The sequence below is a fragment of the Garra rufa genome, chromosome 2 (assembly GCF_049309525.1).
Source record: "Garra rufa chromosome 2, GarRuf1.0, whole genome shotgun sequence".
Taxonomy (NCBI): Eukaryota; Metazoa; Chordata; class Actinopteri; order Cypriniformes; family Cyprinidae; genus Garra; species Garra rufa.
The window spans coordinates 7,628,733-7,652,826 of record NC_133362.1 but is presented as its reverse complement, the minus strand read 5'-3'; the positions used below and the strand labels follow the sequence as shown (position 1 = coordinate 7,652,826).

The 24,094-nt window shown below is 32.8% G+C and overlaps 1 protein-coding gene across 1 annotated transcript in view; it reads left to right on the top strand.

Moving 5' to 3' along the window:
* The window catches only part of anapc1 (anaphase promoting complex subunit 1), a 108,433-nt gene that overhangs the window by 50,945 nt on the left and 33,394 nt on the right, over positions 1–24,094 (top strand). The window contains exons 21-30 of the mRNA XM_073834566.1: positions 1–41; positions 9,606–9,684; positions 9,974–10,010; positions 10,138–10,211; positions 13,743–13,921; positions 15,992–16,218; positions 17,011–17,129; positions 18,243–18,514; positions 23,400–23,634; positions 23,734–23,825. Coding sequence (XP_073690667.1) covers positions 1–41; positions 9,606–9,684; positions 9,974–10,010; positions 10,138–10,211; positions 13,743–13,921; positions 15,992–16,218; positions 17,011–17,129; positions 18,243–18,514; positions 23,400–23,634; positions 23,734–23,825 — 1,355 coding nt within the window. The remainder of the gene's footprint in view (positions 42–9,605; positions 9,685–9,973; positions 10,011–10,137; positions 10,212–13,742; positions 13,922–15,991; positions 16,219–17,010; positions 17,130–18,242; positions 18,515–23,399; positions 23,635–23,733; positions 23,826–24,094) is intronic.

The following is a 24,094-nucleotide window of genomic DNA, read 5'->3' as shown; positions in this document are numbered from 1 at the left end:
ATCTGCCTGGCATCTGTGAGAGAACCAAACTACTGGTGCTGGTAAGAACCCAAATCCTCCCTGTGGCACTGAATATGGTCTTTATACCTGGTTTTATAGGTGCAATCCAGCTGTATTCTACAACCCAGTTGAAATACAGTTGCTCAAATCCTTCTCTAATTGTTCTTCAGTCTGACCAGTTTAGTCCAATTCAGAAATGCATGACTGTTATGAGAAGTACTTTCAGTGAATCATTTAAAAAGCCTTCCAAACTCAGTTTGAATCAGTCTGACAAATCTTTAACTCGATGAACTCACTGAATCAGTCAGAGCGGTTCTCTGACTCACTCGCTCAGCTGCAAGCTGTCATTACATTCAATAATGTCCATCTCGAAATGAAGTTTTGGTAACGGTTTGTGAAAATTAGTGCTATTACTGACTGTGACTAATAACGTAGTTAGAGATTGACGTTATTGTCATTTAGAGGATAGACTGTATTTAAATCTGATTTTCAATCCAAAACCATTGCAAAATCTGGGAGTTGGTCAGATTTTTTATTTTAAGTTTCTTAAGCTCACTCGAGGCTGCATTTATATAATCAAAAATACTAAAACCGGTAATATTGTGAAAAAATATTACATTAGTATAATAAGTTTTTTATTTTAATATATTGCAAAATGTAATTTTTTTCTGTGATGCAAAGCTGAATTTTCAACATTACTTCAGTCTTCAGTGTCACAAGATTTTTCAGAAATCATTCTAATATGCTCATTTGCTGCTCAAGAAACATTTCTGATTATTAACAATGTTTACAACAATTGTGCTGTTTAAATATTTTTATGGAAACCATGATTCATTTTATTTTTAAGGATTCTTTGATGTTAGAAAGCATTTATTTAAAATAGAAGCATTTTTGACACACACACACACACACACACACACACACACACACACACACACACACACACACACACACACACACACACACACATATATATATATATATATATGTATTTATATATGTATTTGCTGTCACTTTTGATCACGTTAAAGAAGTAGTTCACTTCCAGAACAAACATTAAACAAACAAATAATGTACTCACCCCCTTGTCATCCAAGATGTTCATGTCTTCCTTCTTCAGTCGTAAAGAAATTGTTTTTTGAGGAAATCATTTCAGGATTTTTCTCCATATAGTGAACTTTAATGGTACCCCCGAGTTTGAACTTCGAAAATGCAGTTTAAATGCAGCTTAAAAGGGCTCTAAACGATCCCAGCCGAGGAAAAACAACAAAAATCAACATCGATTCTGAGATTTCCGAACACATCGCGATTCTTTCTCAAATTGATTTTGAGCTTTTGAACAGCAGATGGCATTGCTTGCTTTAGAAACAGCCGTGCTCTGCTTGTTTTGAAATCCTTACATGCACTTGAACCTAAAATAACCATTCATACAATTCGTTGAAGCGAATTACAATGGCGTTTACAGTGGGCTGTGTTTACATTAATCGACTCGTGTCATAAAAGCATTCTGAGCCGAGGTGAAATTACACAACCAGTGTTGCCAGATAAGGTTGACGATTTCCAGCCCAAAAGCTCACCAAAACCCGCCCACTTCAACAAAAACCAGCCCAAATTTTAACTGCCAAAATAATGAGAATTTTATTGCCATGTCAAGGTTGATAAGGACCATTTTTAATCTCTTTAAAAAAAGAATAATGACAAAATAAAATCAATTTCACAGGAATATGGATCAAAACGGTCCGAAAATATGCGTAAAATGTCCAGAAATCTTTTCAAAGTGGAAATTAACCGATGACTTTAACCCTTGGAAAAACGCATGCATCATTTTCAAAGTCCACAGTAAAAAATATGCTAATTTCTGTGCAAAAAGTGCACAATAAAGTGATGAGAAACAAAACCTCGTCACTCACAAGACATCACATCTCACTAACGTAAAAGACGTAAATTGATTGACAGGTCTCTGTTAAACTAAACCAGTAAGGGTTACGTTAAGCAAAAATGAGTTGATGACTGCACTACACATTATATTACTGTGATACTTTGAGCTCGAACGTACTAAAATAACATGACTAATGATAAAAGCGAAGAAAAAAACAGCTGATTGGGCGGCTTTTAATTTTTTAAAGCAGCCCAAATTTTGTCTACCCGCCCAATGCGTTAATCTCCGGTCCAAGCCGATCAAAAGAAGCCCGCCCAATCTGGCAACACTGTACACAACTCAGCCGAGCGCACAACTGCTCTTCAGCACTCTTCTTCGTGAGTGTTTGAGTGTGCGGATCAAAACTAGATTAGAGCGCCATCTGCTGTTAAAATCTAATCTCAGAATTCCAAAGAGAAACACGATGCATTCGGAAGATCTCAGAATTGATCTGCAGCAGAAGTGAGTATAAGTTTTTTTTAATGATCTTTGCAAATCGCCTTAATAATATGCTAGTTAGCAAGTTTCGCGGCTAAAGTAGACATTAGGACTTGTCACCCCACGGCGGAGAGGGGTGGGGCGAGCAGAGCTTATTAGCATTTAAAGGAACATGCAACAGAATGGCTCGCTCTAAAAAGGTAAAAAGAGTGTGTTTTTAGGCTACGTCTCCGTTAATCTGGATACATTTGAAAACTGAGTTTTCATTTTAAAACGCTCTCTGTCCACACTAGCGTTTCCAAGCATTTTCCAAAAGTTTCTCATCAACACTGAAACATATGAAAACGTTAAATTTGCTTTACTGCGCATGCGTAAAGCCTCCAAAAACTCACTGAGATTATACAGACGAAACAGACATAATACGTTTTAACGGAATTCTTCTGGCAGGAACATTTTATTCGCAGAAATATCTCATCATTCACTGACGCGTCCATGTCGCGCTCACTCATATTATCTGAAAAGCAGCTGTCGTCATGTTTTGCAGGACAGCAACTGTGAGAGAATTTTCTGCCATCATTTTAGGACTGTAATATGAAGAGTGTACAAGGTAAATCCCTTTAGCAGCAGTGTGACAGTGAATAGCACATAACAGGCACAATTACCGGCAGTTTTGGGGAATGTTACTTTTAAAAGTAATGCTTTACAATATTGAGTTATTCCCATAGACTGTAAAAAATATGGACGTAGTATCCGTGACGTCACCCGTAGGATTCTGAAGCGCTATTTTGAAGCCTATAGTGGGCGGGAGTCGGCCGTCGCCATCTTGGAATCGCGTCACCGCGCGTCACTCCAGGATAATCAAAAATGGGCAAAAGGGCGGGACGTGGGTGGAGCTTGTTGCTGAAACCACGCCCGCCTAGCGCGACAGTGGTGACAGCAGCGGCAATCCCCCTGTCACTCAAGTGACCACGCCCTTAATTATGCAGAACTTTAAGGCTTAATATAACTTAAACGGATGAGTTATAAAAAAATTCACCCCCCTCACAGTTGACATGAAGGGCAAAACTAGCTATATAGACCAAAACCATTTTTTGAACCAGGCTGTAAACATACTTTTTTCTGCTGTAAAGTTGGGCATTTTAACATGGGGAGTCAATGGGACTGACTCCCTTCTGCAGCCAGTCTCTAGCGGCCAGTCGATGAATTGCAGTTTAAGTCACTTCCGTGTTGGTTTCAATAGAGAGAGTGGGAGGTTGCCCCTTGGTTATTCCCTAAAAAAGTAACTAATTATGTTACTTAGTTAATTTTTATGGAAAGTAAGGCATTACATTTACATTACTTTTGCGTTACTTTTTAAATCTGGACAGGGCTTGCTTGTTTTTATATATATATATATATATATATATATATATATATATATATATATATATATATATATATATAAAGTTCTGTTTTTGGCAAATGTAAAAGCCTTTTTACACCAAAAGCCTCAGGCTTAGAGAAAAGTCAATTCATGCCTGTATAGAAGACCGCAGAAGAAAAAATGTCAATTCTTCAGCTATAAAAAAAAAAAAAAAGGAAAACAAATGTTAGATTATATTCAGCAGTTTTTGCTTATTAGTATGGATGAATTGGATCATCGAAGGTCGGCAGCAAAGACATTGGTTAATAAAATGGGATTAAATACATAAAGGATATTTGTATTATTTAACATTTAATTATGGCAGTTTTGCAATTTCACTGTTTTTATTCTTGTGAGGAATACTGTATCTGTTTTTTTTAATGAGTGAGATGAATTAATGCATGTTCACATTTATTCTAGAACTAAAGTAACATCTTACATTTTCTCTCAACATGGGGACAGGAGAGCTTTTAATCAATAAAATAAAATATTTTCTTGTCAATTAAAAAGTAAAGCTTTACATTACTAGTTACTTGGAAAAAGTGATATTATTACATAACTTGCATTACTTAATGTTACTCCAACACTGATTACCGGTATAAACATAAATATCTATTGGTACGATATGCATCACATGACTAAATATGCGTCATTGTTTTCAAAAAGTCAAAAAGTTTCACAGTCCTCTCTGCAATGCAAAAACTGCGTTTTCAAATGCATCCACTTTGGAGAGCGTTTTTAAAAAAGCTTTGTTTTCCTTGACAAAAATGCTGTCTCAGTATGGACTGAAGGCCAAAACGGAGAGAAAAAGATGCATTTTCAAACAAAAACGTATTAGTGTGGATGGAGTCTTAAACTGTCACTGAGAAATTTTAACCAAAGTATGTTATAGACTTCTCATTAAGACCCTAAAGAATCATATCAACTTGTAGAAAATCGGCATCCGATGACCTGTTTAAAATAATTACAATTTATATACTTTTTTAACCTCAAACTCTCATCCTGTCTAGCTCGGCATGAACTCTGTGTATTCTGGTTCAATAAAGCAAGATTAGGTAAAAAAAACAACAACTCCCATCTCATTTTCTCCTCCAACTTCAAAATTGTCCTATATAGCTGCAGAAGTACTGACCAAGTGTTTACAAAGTGCAAACATGCAAAGAAGATCAAACGCCCTTTACAAAAAAAAAGGTAAAGCAGCGATGTAGAATGATTTTGAAGTTGACAAGATAAGCATTGGAGGTTAAAAAGTATACACATTGTAAATTAAAAAAAAAAAAAAACAGATCTTTTTGCTAGATAAGATACTTCTTCCTCAGCTGTGATCATTCAGAGCCCTTTGAAGCTGCATTAAAACTGCATTTTGGAAGTTCAAACTCCCCATAGAAGTCCATTATATGGAGAGAAATCCTGAAATGTTTTCCTGTTTTCCGACTGAAGAAAGGGTTGAGTACATTATATCTCTAAACTTTTGTTCTGGAAGTGAACTACTCCTTTAATGCATCTATTCTGAATAAAAATGAAACAAGTCTTTAGTAATTGACACACTGACTCCTTCATTTTTTTAAATTTTGTTCAAATATAAACTTAAGCAACGAACATTCGGTCAGAACCACTAGTAAATTATGTAATTTTGTTTAGATATCCATTTCTTTTTTTCTTCAGAATCGTGATCTCCCATTTATAAAGGAGAATTGTTTTTCAATTTATCCAGAATCATTCAGCTTTAGTTTACATGTTTATTACTGCAAATAATTCATTAAAATAGACGTTTAATTTGATAAAATACAAGTTTATATCCAAATGCACCTACATTTTTTTAGCATTTTGTATTTTTTTTAGTTGAATAAATTACAATTTTTTCCTGTATATTTCATCGAGGATTTCTTTAAAAAGGTTTAAAAATCTCGCCTCGTCTCGTCTCGTGAGATTAGTGTCACACCCCTACTAAATGTGTGTCATTGTTTTAAAAAACTGCGTTTTTTTTATTTTTTATTTATCCACTTTGGAGGGCTTTTCAAAAAGCTTTGTTTTCCTTGACAAAACGTCGTTTTGCTAGATAAGACGCTTCTTTCTCGGCTGGGATTGTTTGGAGCCATTTGAAGCTGCATTAAAACTGCATTTTGGAAGTTCAAACTCCCCATAGAAGTCCATTATATGGAGAGAAATCCTGAAATGTTTTCCTGTTTTCCGACTGAAGAAAGGGTTGAGTACATTATCTGTAAACTTTTGTTCTGGAAGTGAACCACTCCTTTAATGCATCTTTTCTGAATTAAAATAATAATTTCTTTAAAAAAAAATTAAACTGACCCCAAACTTCTGAAGGAGTGTTGATTGATGCCCAACAGGGGGCGCTAACAGTGAGCAGAGGAACCGGGTGTCGTGCCCTTAACTCACACATGTTCTATGGAAATGTCAAGCAGTTATATGGCAAAGTGCTGCAAGCTAATCATAATGACATTTTGCGAGCACTGAGTCGTCCCTGGGCGTCCTCCGCGTTCCTGTGAGTGCGTACGTGAGCGGCACAGATGCCCCACCTTAATCAGTCTGTGGAAGTGGTGGTCTGAATCACTCGAGAGGGCAATAGGAGGGGTCGTGGATGTCATGGTGTGTGTTTGTACTTCCTTCCATCAGGCAAAGCGAAGTGACGCACAACCCCACCGAGGTGCTGACAAACCGTTACGCAATTATGGGCCATGTTTACCCCAGCGCTCCCGTCCCTTAGATTAGAGTCCAGAACATTAGAGCATCCATTTTATCCCTCTGTACTTACACTCACACTGCCTCTCTCTCTCTTTCTATCTCTCTTTTCCAACCCCTTTCTTTCTCCCTATTATATTTAGTGGTAATTGCTAAGGAAAGTATCAGCATTACTATGGCTCATACGAACCACTGCGGTTTTGCTGAGCGGGTTTTTGAGGAGAGGTGACGTTCTTTTTCTAAGCTATCAGACTTAAGGTTTTCACTTGTTTGGACATTTAAGTAGGTAAAATAGTAAAATAGTTCATTAGGCATTAAACTATTAGGTCAAGAAACCAAGCCATATTTATGCTGACAAAAAAATTGGTGTGTTGTGAAAACCATTTCACAATAATTACAAAGAAATGGGAAGTAGCATGTTGAATTAAACTTGAAATTTTGAAGTAGAAAGACTAAAATAGTATTCCCTTGTAAAACAGTTTCTGGTAATCTTATTATTTATTTATTTTTTTAAAAACAGTGTAGAAACCAGAATGTCACAGAGACTTTTTTATGTGACTCTTTTGAAGCTTTATATATTTGTATTCATATTTAAATATATTTATATATAATTTAATATATTTAGAAAAAGATGAAAGATATTCAGAGTTTTGCTTATCCACTAGTAGTAAGTAAAACTAGTTTCCACAAGGTTTAACTTGGTGAGTGAACAGAAAAGTGTTTGTTTCTGTATTATTTATATGCTGTTATAGTTTTAATTCATATTTTGAATTAGCTTTTTATTTTTATTTTTTATTTTTGGTAGTTTATGTGCTTTTAGTGTTATTTTTTTATTTCGAAATTAGTTATTTTTAGTTTTTGTTTTATTTCTGTTCATTTTATAAGTAAACAAACTTATTTTCATTACTTGGCAAGGCAAAATGAAAAAAAGAAGCATTTTGTTCTCATATATTTATATTTTATTTATTTTTTATTTTGCTTTGTTTTGTGTTGGGCACACATATTATATAAACAAAAAAAAAACTTTTATTTTGGATGCGATTAATCGTTGCCCAGCACTGTTTTATTTTATTTTATTTTATTTTATTTTATTTTATTATTATTTTTTTTATTATTATTTTATTTTATTTTGTTCTCTTATATTTATATTTTATTTATATTTTATTTTGTTTTGTTTTGTGTTGGGCACACATATTATATAAACAAAAAAAAAACTTTTATTTTGGATGCGTTTAATCGTTGCCCAGCACTATTTTATTTTATTTTATTTTATTTTATTATTATTTTTTTATTATTATTTTATTTTATTTTGTTCTCTTATATTTATATTTTATTTATATTTTATTTTGTTTTGTTTTGTTTTGGGCACACATATTATATAAACAAAAAAATAACTTTTATTTTGGATGCGATTAATCGTTGCCCAGCACTATTTTATTTTATTTTATTTTATTTTATTTTATTTTATTTTATTTTATTATAATTTTTTTATTATTATTTTATTTTATTTTGTTCTCTTATATTTATATTTTATTTATATTTTATTTTGTTTTGTTTTGTTTTGGGCACACACATTATATAAACAAAAAAAAAACTTTTATTTTGGATTCGATTAATCGTTGCCCAGCACTAGTTTATTTTATTTTATTTTATTTTATTTTATTTTATTATTATTTTTTTATTATTATTTTATTTTATTTTGTTCTCTTATATTTATATTTTATTTATATTTTATTTTGTTTTGTTTTGTTTTGGGCACACATATTATATAAACAAAAAAAAACTTTTATTTTGGATTCGATTAATCGTTGCCCAGCACTATTTTATTTTATTTTATTTTATTTTATTTATTTTATTTTATTTTATTTTATTTTATTTTATTTTATTTTATTTTATTTTATTTTATTTTATTATTATTTTTTTATTATTATTTTATTTTATTTTGTTCTCTTATATTTATATTTTATTTATATTTTATTTTGTTTTGTTTTGTTTTGGGTACACATATTATATAAACAAAAAATAACTTTTATTTTGGATGCGATTAATCGTTGCCCAGCACTATTTTATTTTATTTTATTATTATTTTTTATTATTATTTTATTTTATTTTGTTCTCTTATATTTATGTTTTATTTATATTTTATTTTGTTTTGTTTTGTTTTGGGCACACACATTATATAAACAAAAAAAAACTTTTGTTTTGGATGCGATTAATCGTTGCCCAGCACTATTTTATTTTATTTTATTTTATTTTATTTTATTTTATTATTATTTTTTTATTATTTTTTTATTATTATTTTATTTTATTTTGTTCTCTTATATTTATATTTTATTTATATTTTATTTTGTTTTGTTTTGTTTTGTTTTGGGCACACATATTATATAAACAAAAAAAAAAACCTTTTATTTTGGATGCGATTAATCGTTGCCCAGCACTATTTTATTTTATTTTATTTTATTTTATTTTATTTTATTTTTTTATTTATTTTATTTTATTTTATTTTATTTTATTATTAATTTTTTATTATTATTATTTTATTTTATTTTGTACTGAGCAACGATTAATCACGATTAATCACATCCAAAATAAAAGTTTTTGTATACATAATATATGTGTGTGTAGTACTGTGTATATTTATTATGTATATATAAATACACACATGCATGTATATATTTAAGAAAAATATAACAAATTATATTATATTATTGTATATTAATTTACATAAATATACATGTAAATTCATGTAAATATTTTCCAAATATGTTTGTTTTTTTATATACACATAATAAATATATACACAGTACACACAGATTTTTATTTTATTTTATTTTATTTTTTTATGCTTTTGTAATTTTCATTAGTATTTTTCAAAAATAAAAAAAATTTCTCAGCTGCATTTGAAATTGCCATTCTGAATGAGCCATATTACCTGTGATCTGCGGTTGTGATGCATAGAGTCATGCGTGTGGTTGATGACTGTGCTCCTGTGTCATGTCATGATGAAACATGTTCATTCACCCCTCACACGACCAGACGGAGTGACTGTCATGACAGCAGCAAACCAAAACCACACAGGTGCTGTCCCACTGCTAATACTAACTCTGTTTTTGCTCCTTGTCCTCTTCCTCTCTGTCTGCCTCTCAGAGTTATGCCCTGTACGTGGTCGGAGATGAGGATGCAATCTCCACAAATATGTTGAAGTACCTCTCCAGGCTGTCAGCAGGTGGGCTGCATGTGTGTGAGATTAGAGGCTTATGAGAGGCTCTTTACTGTCCTCAGGCCTGACGCTAGACTTCCTGACAAGATAAGTACACTAATATGTACGAGGATAAATTCAGTTATTACATTACACATGGTAATTTAGACGCACAAATGTAGACTTTTTGGCCTCTTTTAATCAGTTTAATGCATCCTTGGTAATTAAAAGTGTTATTTTCTTTAAGTAGATTTTATCATGTAAAAACAGAATGTATCTCTATTGTTTTTAACAGTTTTGCTCCATGTTTTCGCAGGGCAAAAGAAAAACATGAATGATCCTTTTCTGAGAAGGTACCTATGGTTTATGATTTATCGTCATGTGCCTTATGTTTGTTCTTCTAGATCAGTTTCGGCTCATAAATTCTAGTCAGTTGATTTAGTTTCTCCAGTGTGTTTGATTGTGGGGTGTGTTTCACAGGCAGAGCAGCGTGAAACCCGCACCTTCATCTGGATGCCTGGCTGAGAAGCTGGTGGTGTGGTTGACCTCTGCAGGTCAGAGCGACCGATTTGAAAAGACGATCAACATGCAAACATGAATGCTTGACCTACACATTTCAAGCATGCAGTCCAGAGCTCTACACTTACTTTAGGAGAACTTAAAAAATTTAAAAGCACGGTCAAAATTGCAGGAGCACCTTCTAATCAATAATCAAAAAATATGATCAAAATCAAAAATTTGCCTTCCCGTTACGAGGTGACTCCTAAAGCGATTTACAGGGGAATTGTTTTTGTAATGGCATTCTTTGCAAATTCATTTAAAAATGTCATCCTTTTATGTTTTATATTTTTTAAGCTTTTTAAATTTTCTAATTAAAACAAGCTACCAATCAAATGAAACCAGTATTAACAAAATTAATTTGAGGTGGCACAGAAGAAAACTAAAGTAGCTTGTAGGTGTGTTTTCATGTTTAATGAGGCTCAGAGGTGGCATTAGTGCAGTCAAATTCATAAATTCATGTTGAGATTAATGTTATGAATTTACAATTTTGAATACAGAAATATTAAATGATTTAAATAAATAAAAGATACTTTAAAATAAAACTAAATCTGCCAGTAGGTGGCGGCATGTGACTGACCTAATTATTGAATCATATCATTTATTTGATTCGTTCAAGGAGTCATTTAGGAATAAACTCTTTATGAATGTGAAATTTCTTGATTTGACTTGATGATTTAATTATTTGATTTGTTTAAAAATGAATTAATTTGTTTAAAAACGCATGTTCATTCATAAAACAATCCTGCGTTTGAATAGAGATGCGCAGCGGCTCAATTGTGACTTTCAGACCATTTTTGACAACGAAATAAAGCAAAATTAGGCAGTAGTGTTATAGTCAGGCAATGTAAGACACTTAATATTAACTTTTTGTTAATTTAACTGTTGTATTAAATCAAGATCTCATTTACAAACTCCCTTAAAAATCATTAAAGCTGTCACTCATCTTAGTTCATCGCGATCTCACAAAGTTCAGTTATAATCAATGACACTCTCTACACTGCACAATCAAGCTCTTATTTACATTCGCTCTACACTTAGTTTTATGAAACGATTTGTGAGATTTATCGTCACACATTACTTAATGTTGCAAAAAACGCATAAAAACCTTTGAAGCTCCCCTGAGCGCAAACACAAAAATGCTGATCGGGTCAGTCGCGCATTGTGCTCCTAAATGTTTTTTTCATTGTCGCACTGTAGAGCCCTGCAGTCCCATACTAAAAGAAGTTCACTTCCAGTCCAGAACAAATATTTACAGATAATTTACTCACCCCTTGTCATCCAAGATGATCATGTCTTTTTATTTTTTTCAGTCGTAAACTTGATGCACCAAAATGCAGTTTAAATGCAGCTTCAAATGGCTCTAAACGGTGCCAGCCGAGGAAGAAGGGTTTTATCTAGCAAAACGATTGGTTATTTTCTAAAAAATGTACAATTTATATACTTTTTAACATCAAATGCTTGTCTTGTGTAGCTCTGCATGACAAGACAGTTGGGTATGTCGAAAAACTCCCATCTCATTTTCTCCTCCAACTTCAAAATTGCCCTACATCGCTGTTTTACCATTTTTTGTAAAAGACGCTTGATCTTCTTTGCACATTCACTTTGTAAACACTGGGTTGGTTCTTCTGCAGCAAAGTAGGATGATTTCAAAGTTGGAAGAGATAATTAGATTTTTCGACCTACCCTAACTGTCTTGAACCAGAAAATACGGAGTTCACGCAGAACTAGACAAGACAAGCATTTGAGGTTAAAAAGTATATAAATTTTTATAAAACAACTGATCGTTTGGCTAGACTTCTTCCTCAGCTGGGATCATTTAGACCCCTTTGAAGCTGATTTTTAAAGGGATGGTTCGGAGTAGAATTGACTTCATTGCTATGCACTCCGAAACCCATGTAAATACCCCATCCAACGTTTTTTTTACCTTAGTCAAACATTTATGGAGATATTAGAGTTTTTCGAATTGCTTGTTACAGGAGTGAATGGTACATGTGATGTATCTCGTAAATTGCACCACTAAACGTGCAAGTAATCTTACCAAACTTGTACAGTAGTGTAAATAGGTTATGTACTCACAAAACGCTGCATCAGAACATTAGTAAGTCCACCATGAGTGTTTTAAAAACACGTTTTAGCCAATCCCTATTAGTCTCAAAAACTACAAATGGCGACACGTCGACGTCACTTCCCTGGTTTGAAAAAAGCACGTAAAAGTCCTCCTACAAGTTGACATGCACACAGATGTAGTAGGAGGACTTTTACGTGCTTTTTTCAAACCAGGGAAGTGACGTCGACTTGTAGTTTCTGAGACTAGTAGTTCTCGGGTAAAACGTGTTTTTAAAACACTCATGGTGGACTTACAAATGTTCTGATGCAGCGTTTTGTGAGTACATAACCTATTTACACTACTGTACAAGTTTGGTAAGATTACTTGCACATTTAGTGGTGCAATTTACGAGATACATCACATGTACCATTCACTCCTGTAACAAGCAATTCGAAAAACTCTAATATCTCCATAAATGTTTGACTAAGGTAAAAAAAACTTCGGATGGGGTATTTACATGGGCTTCGGAGTGCATAGCAATGAAGTCAATTCTACTCCGAACCATCTCTTTAACTGTGTTTTGGAAGTTCAGTCTCAAGGGCACTATAGAAGTCCACTATATGGAGAGAAATCCTGAAATGTTTTCCTCAAAAAACAAGTGAGTGTATCTGTAAAATTTTGTTCTGGAAGTGAACTATTCATTCAAGATGCTTTTTTGTTTCTCTGATGGTAACGAACTTACTAAAACAAGTATCTATGTCAAATGTCTTTCATTAATTGAGATAATGGGATGCCATGACAGTAGTTAAAAGAGAAGGACAGAAACAATCATTGAGATTCAGAAAGCAACATGTAAAATCGAATTTGCATTCACATACATGTACGAAGTATGTGATCCTGGACCATAATTGAGATTTTAAATCGAAATTTATACATCTTTACAGCTGAATAAATAAGCGTTTCATAGATCTATGGTTTGTTATTGATAGGACAATATTTGACCATGATACAGTTACTTGAAAATCTAGAATCTGAGGGTGCAAAAAAATCTAAATATTGAGAAAATCGCCTTTAAGGTTGTCTAAATGAAGTTCTTAGCAATGCATATTACTAATCAATAAAAAAGTTAAGATATATTTACGGTATGAAATTTACAAAATATCTTCATGGAAAATGATCATTACTTAATATTCTAATGATTTTTAGCATAAAAGAAAAATCTATAATTTTGATCCATACAATGACTTTTTGGCTACTGCTACAAATATACCCATGTTACTTAAGGACAGTTTTGTGGTCCAGGGTCACATATTGCACTCGCATTCCTCCGAAAGCTCCTAAATTTCTATTAAATTTAGCTTTGAATGTAGATATATTGTCAAAATCAACCTCAGGTTCTGCAGCCTTTGTTGGTTCAACTTAGTTTACATAAACTTATTTGTTTATTCATTTTTTGATTTCCTTATTTTTTCCTCAGGATTTACATTGAAGGATCTGGAGTCGGTTCCGTTTGGTGTGGCTCTGCCAATCAGAGACGCCATTTACCTATGTAGGGAACATCCCTGCTCTGATTGGACTGAAGAGGTCTGCGCTCTGATTGGACGACAGGACCTGACCAAACAAGCTCACAAAGTGACCCTAGCCAATCGTAAATCAGTAAGAAAGTCAGACGTAAAGCAAGATCATCTTGCTTTGCCACTTTCAGTTTTGTTATTGGTTTATTATTATGAAAAGTAAAAATATATGAATATTTATAAATACTGTAAGTAATTCTTTTTAGATTAATTTTTAATCTTTGGTGATGTGCTTTTGTACTTTTCATTAGTTTTAGTGTTTTATAAATATTTTTATGCAGCTTTATTCTCTAGTTTCAGTCATTTTAGTACTTCATCTTCAGCTTTTATTAGATCAAATTTTTATTATATATGTGACCCTGGACCACAAAACCAGTCATAAGGTTAAATTTGACAAAACTGAGATGTATACATCATATGAAAGCTCAATAAATAAGCTTTCTTTTGATGTATGGTTTGTTAGGATAGGACAATATTTGGCCGAGATACGTCTATTTGAATATCTGGAATCTGAGGGTGCAAAAAAATCAAAATACTGAGAAAATCACCTTTAAAGTTGTCCAAATTAAGTTCTTAACAATGCATTTTACTAATCAAAAATTACATTTTGATATATTTACAGTAGGAATTTTACAAAAAATCTTCATGGAACATGATCTTTACTTAATTTCCTAATGATTTTTGGCATAAAAGAAAAATCAATAATTTTGAACCATGCAATGTATTTTTGGCTATTGCTACAAATATACCTCAGCGACTTAAGACTGGTTTTGTGGTCCAAGGTCACATATATATTATTATTATTGTTTTCATTTCATTTCAGGTTTATTTCAATTACCAAAAAGTATATTTAATACTGTTCAACATTTTCAACTTTTAGTTAACAATAGCAACATGACTAGATAAAATGTGACTCTGGACCACAAAATCAGTCTTAAGTAGCAGTAGCCAAAAATACACTTGCATGGGTCAAAATTATAGATTTTTCTTCTTTGCCAAAAATCATTAAGATATTAAGTCAAGATCTTGTTCCATGAAGATATTTTGTAAGTTCCCTACCGTAAATATATCAAAACTTAATTTTTGATTACTAATATGCATTGCTAAGAACTTCATTTGGACAACTTTAAAGTTTTTTATTTCAGCGTTGTGATCTTTTTTTTGCACCCTCAGATATTTTAATGTGCTTTTGGCATTTTTGTTTTTTAAAAAAATATTTAAAAATAGTTTAAAGTTATTTTTATTTAAGTTTTAGTTTCATTTCTGTTAATTTTATATATTTCAAGTAATTTTAGTACTTCAGCATAAACTTATTTTCATTATTTGGCAAGGCAAAAAACCTACATTTTGATATTTTGTTAGATGCTTTTGCCTTTGTTATTGCCTTTTTTTCCAAATAAACAAAATATCTTATTGATTAGTAATATGCATCGCTAAGAACTCCATTTGGACAACATTAAAGGTGTTTTTTTTAATAATTAGATTTTGTTTTTGCACCCTCAGATTCCAGATTTTCATATAGGCCTAGTTGTAACTAAGTAGCTAAATATTGTCCTATTCAACAAACCATGCATCAATGTAAAACCTATTCAGCTTTCATATGATATATAAATCTCAATTGTAAAAATTGACCCTCATGACTGATTTTGTGGTCTAGTGTCACAAATGTAATTTCTACTGAATTAAGATAATAGGAAAATAAATTATATAAGACAAAAACATTTGACAAAAAGATGCCTGATTATTTTAACAGTTTGATCGTGCTTTTAATTAAAAATCTTAGTTTTTATTATTCATGTGTTCACAATGGCATATTAATTTACATACAAAGTGACAAATAAAAACCTAGGACACCCAGCAGGGGTCATAACTTAAAACAAGGGCCTTTCTAAAAACAATGTTGAATTATTGTCTCCTGAATGGTTGCAGTGCTGACAATAACTCCTTCCCCAGTTAAAACAACTACTGTCTGAGTAAAGCTGAAGACTTGAATATGGTATTTCAAAACTGGTATTTTCTAGTCTAATTACTGTAATTCTGAAGTTATGAAGTGAATACTGCATTATAAAGTGATTATAAAAGAACTGAATTGTCCACACTCAAGGACAATATAATTTCATTGTTCAGTCATTGTGTTTGTGTTTTTCCCTAGACTGTGGGTCTGAACGTCATGCTTGAGCCGCCAGTGACCAGTGAGGCTGATGAGGAGGAGGACGGCATGACTGACTTGCACCCAGAGGTGACTGGGCTGATCTGGAGTCAAGATCTGAGGGTACAGGAGGTCCGCCGCCTGCTCCAAAGCTCCAGACCCGTCCGGGTCAATGTGCCCCACCTGCCTGAAGTCAGTGACCATGAGTACATTGAGGAGAAAGAGAACAAGTGAGCATGCTCAGTCTGATACTTCAGTACACTCTTAAAAATAAAGGTTCTTTATTGGCATCTATGGTTTCATGAAGAACCTTTAACATTCATAGAACCTTTCCATTGCACTTAAAATTATTTATACGCTCTTAAATTATTATTATTATTATTATTTCTCCAGTAATCTCATAAAAGCACCATTTTTGGATTCCCAAAGAACTTTTCAGGAACCAATGCATTAAAGAACCATTTTTCTTAGTATGAATAACATTTTATCTAAAAATCTAAAGAACCTTTTTTTCTTTATGAAGATTTTTTTGTGGAATGGAAAGATTCAATCAAAGCCATTAAAGAACCTTTATTTTTAAGAATCGGTTTCTGAAAGGAACTAGAGTAAGGGAAGCTCAAAATTTTCACCTAATATTTTATTTTATTTCAGGTTTGTTTCAATTACCAAAAATGTAATACTGTTCAACATACTTGTAGTTTACAATGGCAACATTACTAAATAAAATGTTTAAATAAAACAAACTTTCTTTTAAAACAACTTTCTGAGATTTTGTTTTGCACCCTCAGATTCCAGATTTTCAAATAGTTGTATTTTGGCCAAATATTGTTCTTTCCTAACAAACCATACATCAGTGGGCAGCTTATTTATTCTGAAATTATTGAGAAAAAAATTATCCTTATGACTGGTTTTGTGGTCCAGGGTCACAAATGTGCTGAAATGCACCCTAAAAGTGTTCTTCTCTAAATCGGTGCCCTTCACTGCATTTAAATTCTCCATTGGTCTTTGTGTTTTTGTTGCAGGCTGCTGCAGTTGTGTCAGCGCACTATGGCTCTTCCGGTGGGACGGGGACTCTTCACTCTTTTCTCATACCATCCTGTACCAACCGAACCACTCCCTGTGCCCAAACTCAACCTGACTGGTACTCTCATAAACCACCACCCATGCCTTTGAAGTGTCCTAATGAATAGTTTTACAGGGATAGCAAAACCGTTTTTAAGAGCCCTGGTGAATTTCGTTTGGCAGTAACTGTGCCCAGACGTTGCAACCCTCCCACCATTTCCACCACAGCATTATATCTTTCACTCCATCTTCAACAATTTCATATCAGTTGTAGAGAAAACGTTTGCCCAGGACCCTTAGTGGTCTTTGCTGTTTTCTAAGGCAAGCATCACTAGTGCTCATATGTTGGGATTTGAACAACAAATAAATCTTGTTGACTTTTGAATGGCTTTTTTCAGAACTTTTCAGTATTTTTTTCTTATACTACTGAGTAGCTACCTGGAAACGCTCAAAAAATATTTGAAAATTCAAGATTTATATATTTGAATTGTATACACTACCAGTCAAAAGTCCTTCTGCTCATCAAGCCTGCATTTATTTGATCCAAAGTGCAGCAAACACAGTAAAATTTTGTGATATTTTTCATAATATATTTTAAAATGTAATTTATTTCTGTGATTTCAAAGCTGATTTTGTTTTACATCATTACTCCAGTCACATGATCCTTCAGAACTAATTCTAATTTTCCGATTTGCTGGTAAAAAAATAAGTTAATATCATTATTAAATACTGATTAGATTTTCCTGTTATGAATAGAAAGTTCAGAAGAACAGTATTTATCTGAAATATTAAAAAAACTTTTGACTGGTAGTGAATGACTGGCAAATAAACATCACCTTAATTTAATTAGTTTATGTTAAAACTGTGTAAGCCAAATCGATGGAAATTTGAAATGCAATTTAAGTACATAAATGTTAAATTTAGTCCTCATTGTTTTTTAAATGCACCCACAACACCCATGCATTGTAATGGCAAGTTATGCATGGAAAACACAGAAATTGTAGTTAATGCACTATAATAGATTTTTTATTGAAAAACCTCAGTAATTTACTAGCTAAAGGGCACTAAAATGCTGCCTTTTTATGTTCTTTCCTCACTTTCCCACCATTTTCTTATTTTATTTTATTTTAGCTGTACCCAGCAATCAATGCAATGTGAATAATGTCCCTTCTCTTTTGTCTTCTCCTCCCAGGCCGTGCTCCTCCCAGAAACACCATGGTTGACCTGAACAGCGGTAACATTGACGTGCCGCCCAACATGACCAGTTGGCCCAGCTTTCATAACGGAGTGGCGGCTGGTCTTAAGATCGCCCCTGCTTCTCAGGTGGAATCTGCCTGGATTGCGTACAACAAACCCAAAAGTGCTGACCTGGCCAACGAGTACGCCGGTTTCCTCATGGCCCTCGGTCTCAATGGCCACCTGACCAAACTAGCAACACTAAACATCCATGACTACCTCACCAAGGTCAGTTTCAGCATCAGATGAGGTTGTAATGAATGTAGGGAATATAAACTTCAATAATAAAACAATTAGAGTTTAAAGGAACACTCCACTTTTTTGGGAATTAGGCTCATTCTCAAACTCCCCCCGAGTTAATAAATTGAGTTTTACCATTCTCCTGTTCTGGTGATATCACTTTTAGCATAGCTTAGCATAGATCATTGAATCCTATGAGACCAATAGCATCGCGTTCAAAAATGACCAACGAGTTTCGATATTTGTCCTATTTAAAACTTGACTCTTCTGTAGTTATATCGTGTACTAATATCGACGGAAAATGTAAAGCTGCGAATTTTCTAGGCCGATAAGATTAGGAACTACCCTCCCATTCCGGCGTAAGAGTGAAGGAAGCTTGCGGCCGTAACATGGCCAAAGCAGGCGGAGTAATATCACGCAGTGTGAAAATGCTAACCTAGCTGGGAGCTAATTTCAGGTGCTGTGTGATATTACTCCGTCTGCTTCGGCCATATTACTGCAGCAAACTTTCTTGACTATTACCCTGGAATGGGAGTGTAGTTCCTAATCTTATCAGCCTAGAAAAATCTCAGCTTTACGTTTTCCGCCGGTATTAGTACATGATATAACTACAGAAGAGTCAAGTTTTAAATGGGACAAATATGGAAACTCGTTGATCTTTTTTGAACGCCATGCTATTGGTCTAATAGGATTTAATGTTCTATGCTAAAAGTGATATCGCTGAATGGATTTCAAAATGGTAAAACTCAACTTTTTAACTCGGGGGAAGTTGGAGAATGAGCCTATTTCCAAAAAAAGTGGAGTGTTCCTTTAAGTCCCAACTCGTGGACCTTTGCCAATCCCATCCTCCCTCTTTCTCTCCCACTTCACTTTCTGTACTATCCTAAAAAAGGTAAAAAAAGCCAAAAAATAAACCTTAAAGGGTTAGTTTACCCAAAAATAAAGATTAGCCCATTATTTACTCACCCTCCAGGCATCCTAGGAGTATATGACTTTTTCCAGACGAAACCAATCTGAGTTTTATTAAAAATGGTTCTGGCTCTCCCAAGCTTTATAATGCAAAATTCATCTTCATCAGTCCAAAACAAGTCCAATAAAGCACCATTCATTACAAAAAAAAGTGTCTCACACAGCTTCAGGGGTGAATAAAAGCCTCCTGTAGCGAATTGATACGTTTTTGTAAGAAAAATATATGAATTATATTAATAATTATTAAATAATTATATGTAATTAATCTGGTGTGCACGGAAGCTGTTCCAGGTGAATGACTAGGACATATGCGTTGTGCATGCACCTGTGAGTCTCGTGAAAACCAACGTTTGTTTACACGAGCAAAGGAAGCAAATGTGTAGTGGTAGTGTATGACTGACAAACAGGCATCACAATGATTTAATTACTTTGTTAAAACTGTATAATCCAAATCAATGGAGATTTTAAATGCCTAATTATTTAAATGCACTCACAACATCTGTGCATTGCAATGGCAAGTTTTGCATGCAAAGGCAAAAAAAGCAAAAAAAAAAAAAAAACCCTGCACTGAGCATGTGCAACAGGATATGATGTCACTCTTCATGCTCTTCAAGGTCCTGTATTATTTTAGTATTTATATTATATTATTATATGTAAATTATTATTTTTTTAAATATATTTTTTGTACATTTAATACATTAGTTTGTAGTATATTAATTTTAATATACATTTTATTGTGTTTTAATATTTTCTGAATTGCTTTTATTTTATTAGTAATATTTAAAAAAAAAGTTTTTACTTCCAGCTATTATATATTTATAATTTTTTATTTAAAGTAACTAGCACTGAACTAATAACTAATAAAAATTGTATGAACATATTTAAACATAAATTCTGGTAAAATTATAAACACAACAAAATGATTGAAAATGTAACTAGAATAAAAAATGTAAAAAAAGTTATCTTAATTATACTAAAATGACCCTGCTTCAACTTTTTATTTAGGCGTTTCTAATTTTTATTTAGTTTTATTTTCATCAATTTTTTATTTTTTATACAAGCTTAATTTCAATTACCAAAAATGTTTTTTACAGTGTTATCAAATCAATTAATAGCATCCAAAATTGAACATAATATACGTGTATGTACTATATACTATTATAGATACTATTATAAATAGAAATACACACACATGTATATATTTAATAAATATTTACGTGTATATTTGTATTTATATTATAAAAAATATTACATTAATGAAACAAACTTTTATTTTAAATGTGATTAATCGCAGTTAATCGATTTATTGTTTTAGTTAATGATGACAACCCTGGGAACTACAGTTTTTTTCTGTACTTTTCTGAAAAAAAAAAAATCTTATACAGTATTTTAGGCGTTGGCTTGGCCTCAGTGCTAACCAGAAAAAATGTAGAAGACCACGTGAAATGACAGCTTTTAAAACACTACTTTGGCTGGTTCCTTTGAACAAATACTAGTTGAACGTCTTGTAATTAATGACATATTGTCTACTTGCACTTTCCTGATGGGTCCTACAGCCCTTTTTTTAAAATAAACACTGCATTTGCAAGCATATGAATGTGAGTAAAACACAAAATCTAGTGTGACCACCTGTAAGACGTTGGCAGATGTTTACTAACCATGGCCCAGATAACCAATCCCATGCAGCATGTGACGAATCCAAACAGGATGATTCATCTTAGATGACGTGAGTCACCTGCGCTTATCTATAATGGAGATCTAGGTGGGAATCAGAAGTTTGCGGGCGATGCTAATTCTAGTGGTTATTCAGAGGAACAAAACCTGATCAATTTAGCATAATGGCTTTTAATGAAATCGAAGTTATTAAAAAGTTAAGTTTCACTTCATTACAATTGGACACTGAGTGATGAAGTGCACAGCAGAAGTAGGCTAGAAGTTGACTTTATTTTTTAAAGCCAAGATTGCATCTTTCCTCCTAATGGACCAACAGTTCTCAGAGGCTCTTCCTGAAAACCAAACCTCCTCTTCTTCCTCCTCCTCCTCCTCCTCCTCGTAATTCTCTTATCTCGCCATTTTTAGCATCGGAGCTGTCAGGTTTGCGTGTTTTCTGGGGTTTTTGCTCTCATCCTGTTGTTTTTCTCACATGAAAGGCAACGTAGAGAGAGTTTCATTCTGACAGTTCACAGGGCAGTAACGTGTGCTGCTCTCTCATTTCCAGTCAGGCCAGGCTTTGTTGATACTTTCTGTGGTCGCTGAGCGTATCTGTAATCTATAAGCTATATCGAGCCTAGCTAGTTTGGTGTTTATACTGCCCGCTCTCACACTGAGATCTGCGGCCGGGCTTTCTAGTCTCTGATAGTACTCCGCCGATTTTACAAGAATCTGGCAGAAAAACATCCTGTTTTATTTCACGCACATGTAGAAATAAATGAATGAGTGAGTTTAGTGAATGAATAAAGTGTTAATGTGAGTCCCAGGCTTGCATAGCTCACTGTATATCCTTTCTGTGCTTGAATGGCGAAAGATTGCTTGTCAGATCATGAAATACGAACACACTGACTGGCTTTAAAACATAGAGAGTTGTCCAACTCTGCATAGGGGAGGTGTTTTCTAAGGCAGTGTCCCAACTGTAATTGAACCTCAAGTGACTGATTTGCAGAGCTCTATATAGGCAGCGACACATTCACCACGTAAATCTTCATGCAAAAATGCACAAACTTGACTTTTCCATTTTGCTAATTTAACATGCAATGTTTGGGCTGGGCCTGCATGATGCAGGTTGTTGCTGCTAGTATATTGTAACTGTGAGCTGTGGCATTGGATTAGCATTCAGTGATGTGGTGATAATCATATTAATGTGTAGTGCACACAAATATTGGTTAAACATTTTATTTGATATCATGAATAATATGTATATATTTGTTATATATGTTAATAATTGTATTAATATTTATTATTTATCATTTTAGAGTTGTCTTATTTATTTTTATTTTTATTATAAAACTGTCTAAACATGGTGTACTTCTCAAAAATGTGTTATCTTTCTGAAGTAGTATTTTATTTTAGTAAAAGCAATATAAAAACATAAATATTATGTGTATATATATTTATTTATTTTTATATTTATTATATTTTTTTATAGAAAACATTTATTTTAATGAAATAAATTATAAAATAAATATTAAAAATATCTAAAATATTAATTATATATAAGTCTGTGTGTGTGTATGTATATGTATGTGTATATATATATATATATATTATATTATATTATATTTTGTAATATGATATAGTAAAATTTATAATTGCAGAATTTAATTGAGCAAAAATAGATGCAGAATAGTAATTTGAATTTAAGAAAGTATTTAAATAAAATTATAAAACTATCTAAACACAGTTTTTAAAAAATACAATATGATTTGAGTTACCCATAAACACATTTTCAAACACATTTCAAATTATGGGCTATTTCCAAAAAAAAAAAAAAAAAAATTATATATACTGTGTATATATATATTACTTTTTTTGGTCTTAATATTTTTTATTTGGACAATATTTACTACTAATATATATATAAAAATTAGTTACAATATTGTTTGTGTGTTTATATATTGTTGTTTTAATATATTTTATATGTGTATCTGATTATATATATGATTCATATTATTTCATATAATATTAATATTATTCTATGTATACATTTATATATATTTACTATAAAATCTAAAATATTAAAAATATATTCAATAATAGTATATAAAATATTGTTTATATATATATATATTATTTTTATTATTTATTTTATTAATTTTATTTGGTCTTTACATTTTTTTTTTTAATTTGGCCTATATTGTAACATATGAGCATTTTATAATATGGTTCTGTCTTGTTTCCTCTGTCTCAGGGTCACGAGATGACGAGTATCGGGCTGCTGTTGGGTGTTTCTGCTGCCAAACTGGGCACCATGGACATGTCCATCACCCGTCTGCTAAGCATCCACATTCCTGCACTGCTGCCGCCCACCTCCACCGAACTGGACGTGCCTCACAGCGTGCAAGTGGCCGCTGTAGTCGGCATCGGCCTAGTTTATCAGGGCACTGGCCACCGACACAATGCAGAGGTGTTGCTGGCAGAGATCGGTTAGTGTGTGTGTTTTGGCATGAAATAAAATGAGCCTTTGTTCTCATTTGTGCGCATTCATGATTGAGTTAACAGCTGTGTATCATGTTATTCCCAAGGACGTCCACCTGGTCCCGAGATGGAGTACTGTACAGATAGGGAGTCCTACTCCCTAGCAGCAGGACTGGCACTTGGCATGGTCTGCCTGGGAGTGAGTGTGTTTCCAAAGCATTTTGTGAATCTTATCCTGTTTCTTGTATAGTCAGCAACACAATGCATCCTGCTTTAAGGAGCACAATGGCCAACAGTTCTCACAGAACTAATATTAATGCATGTGTGCAGTGTATACTCAGCAGTGAACTTCTCAAAAATGTCTTTTAGTCTTTCTGAAGTAGTATCTTTTTTAGTAAAAGCAGTATAAAAACATAAATGTTGTATATTTTTTAAATAAATCAGTTTTATTAAAAGCATAAAAATATT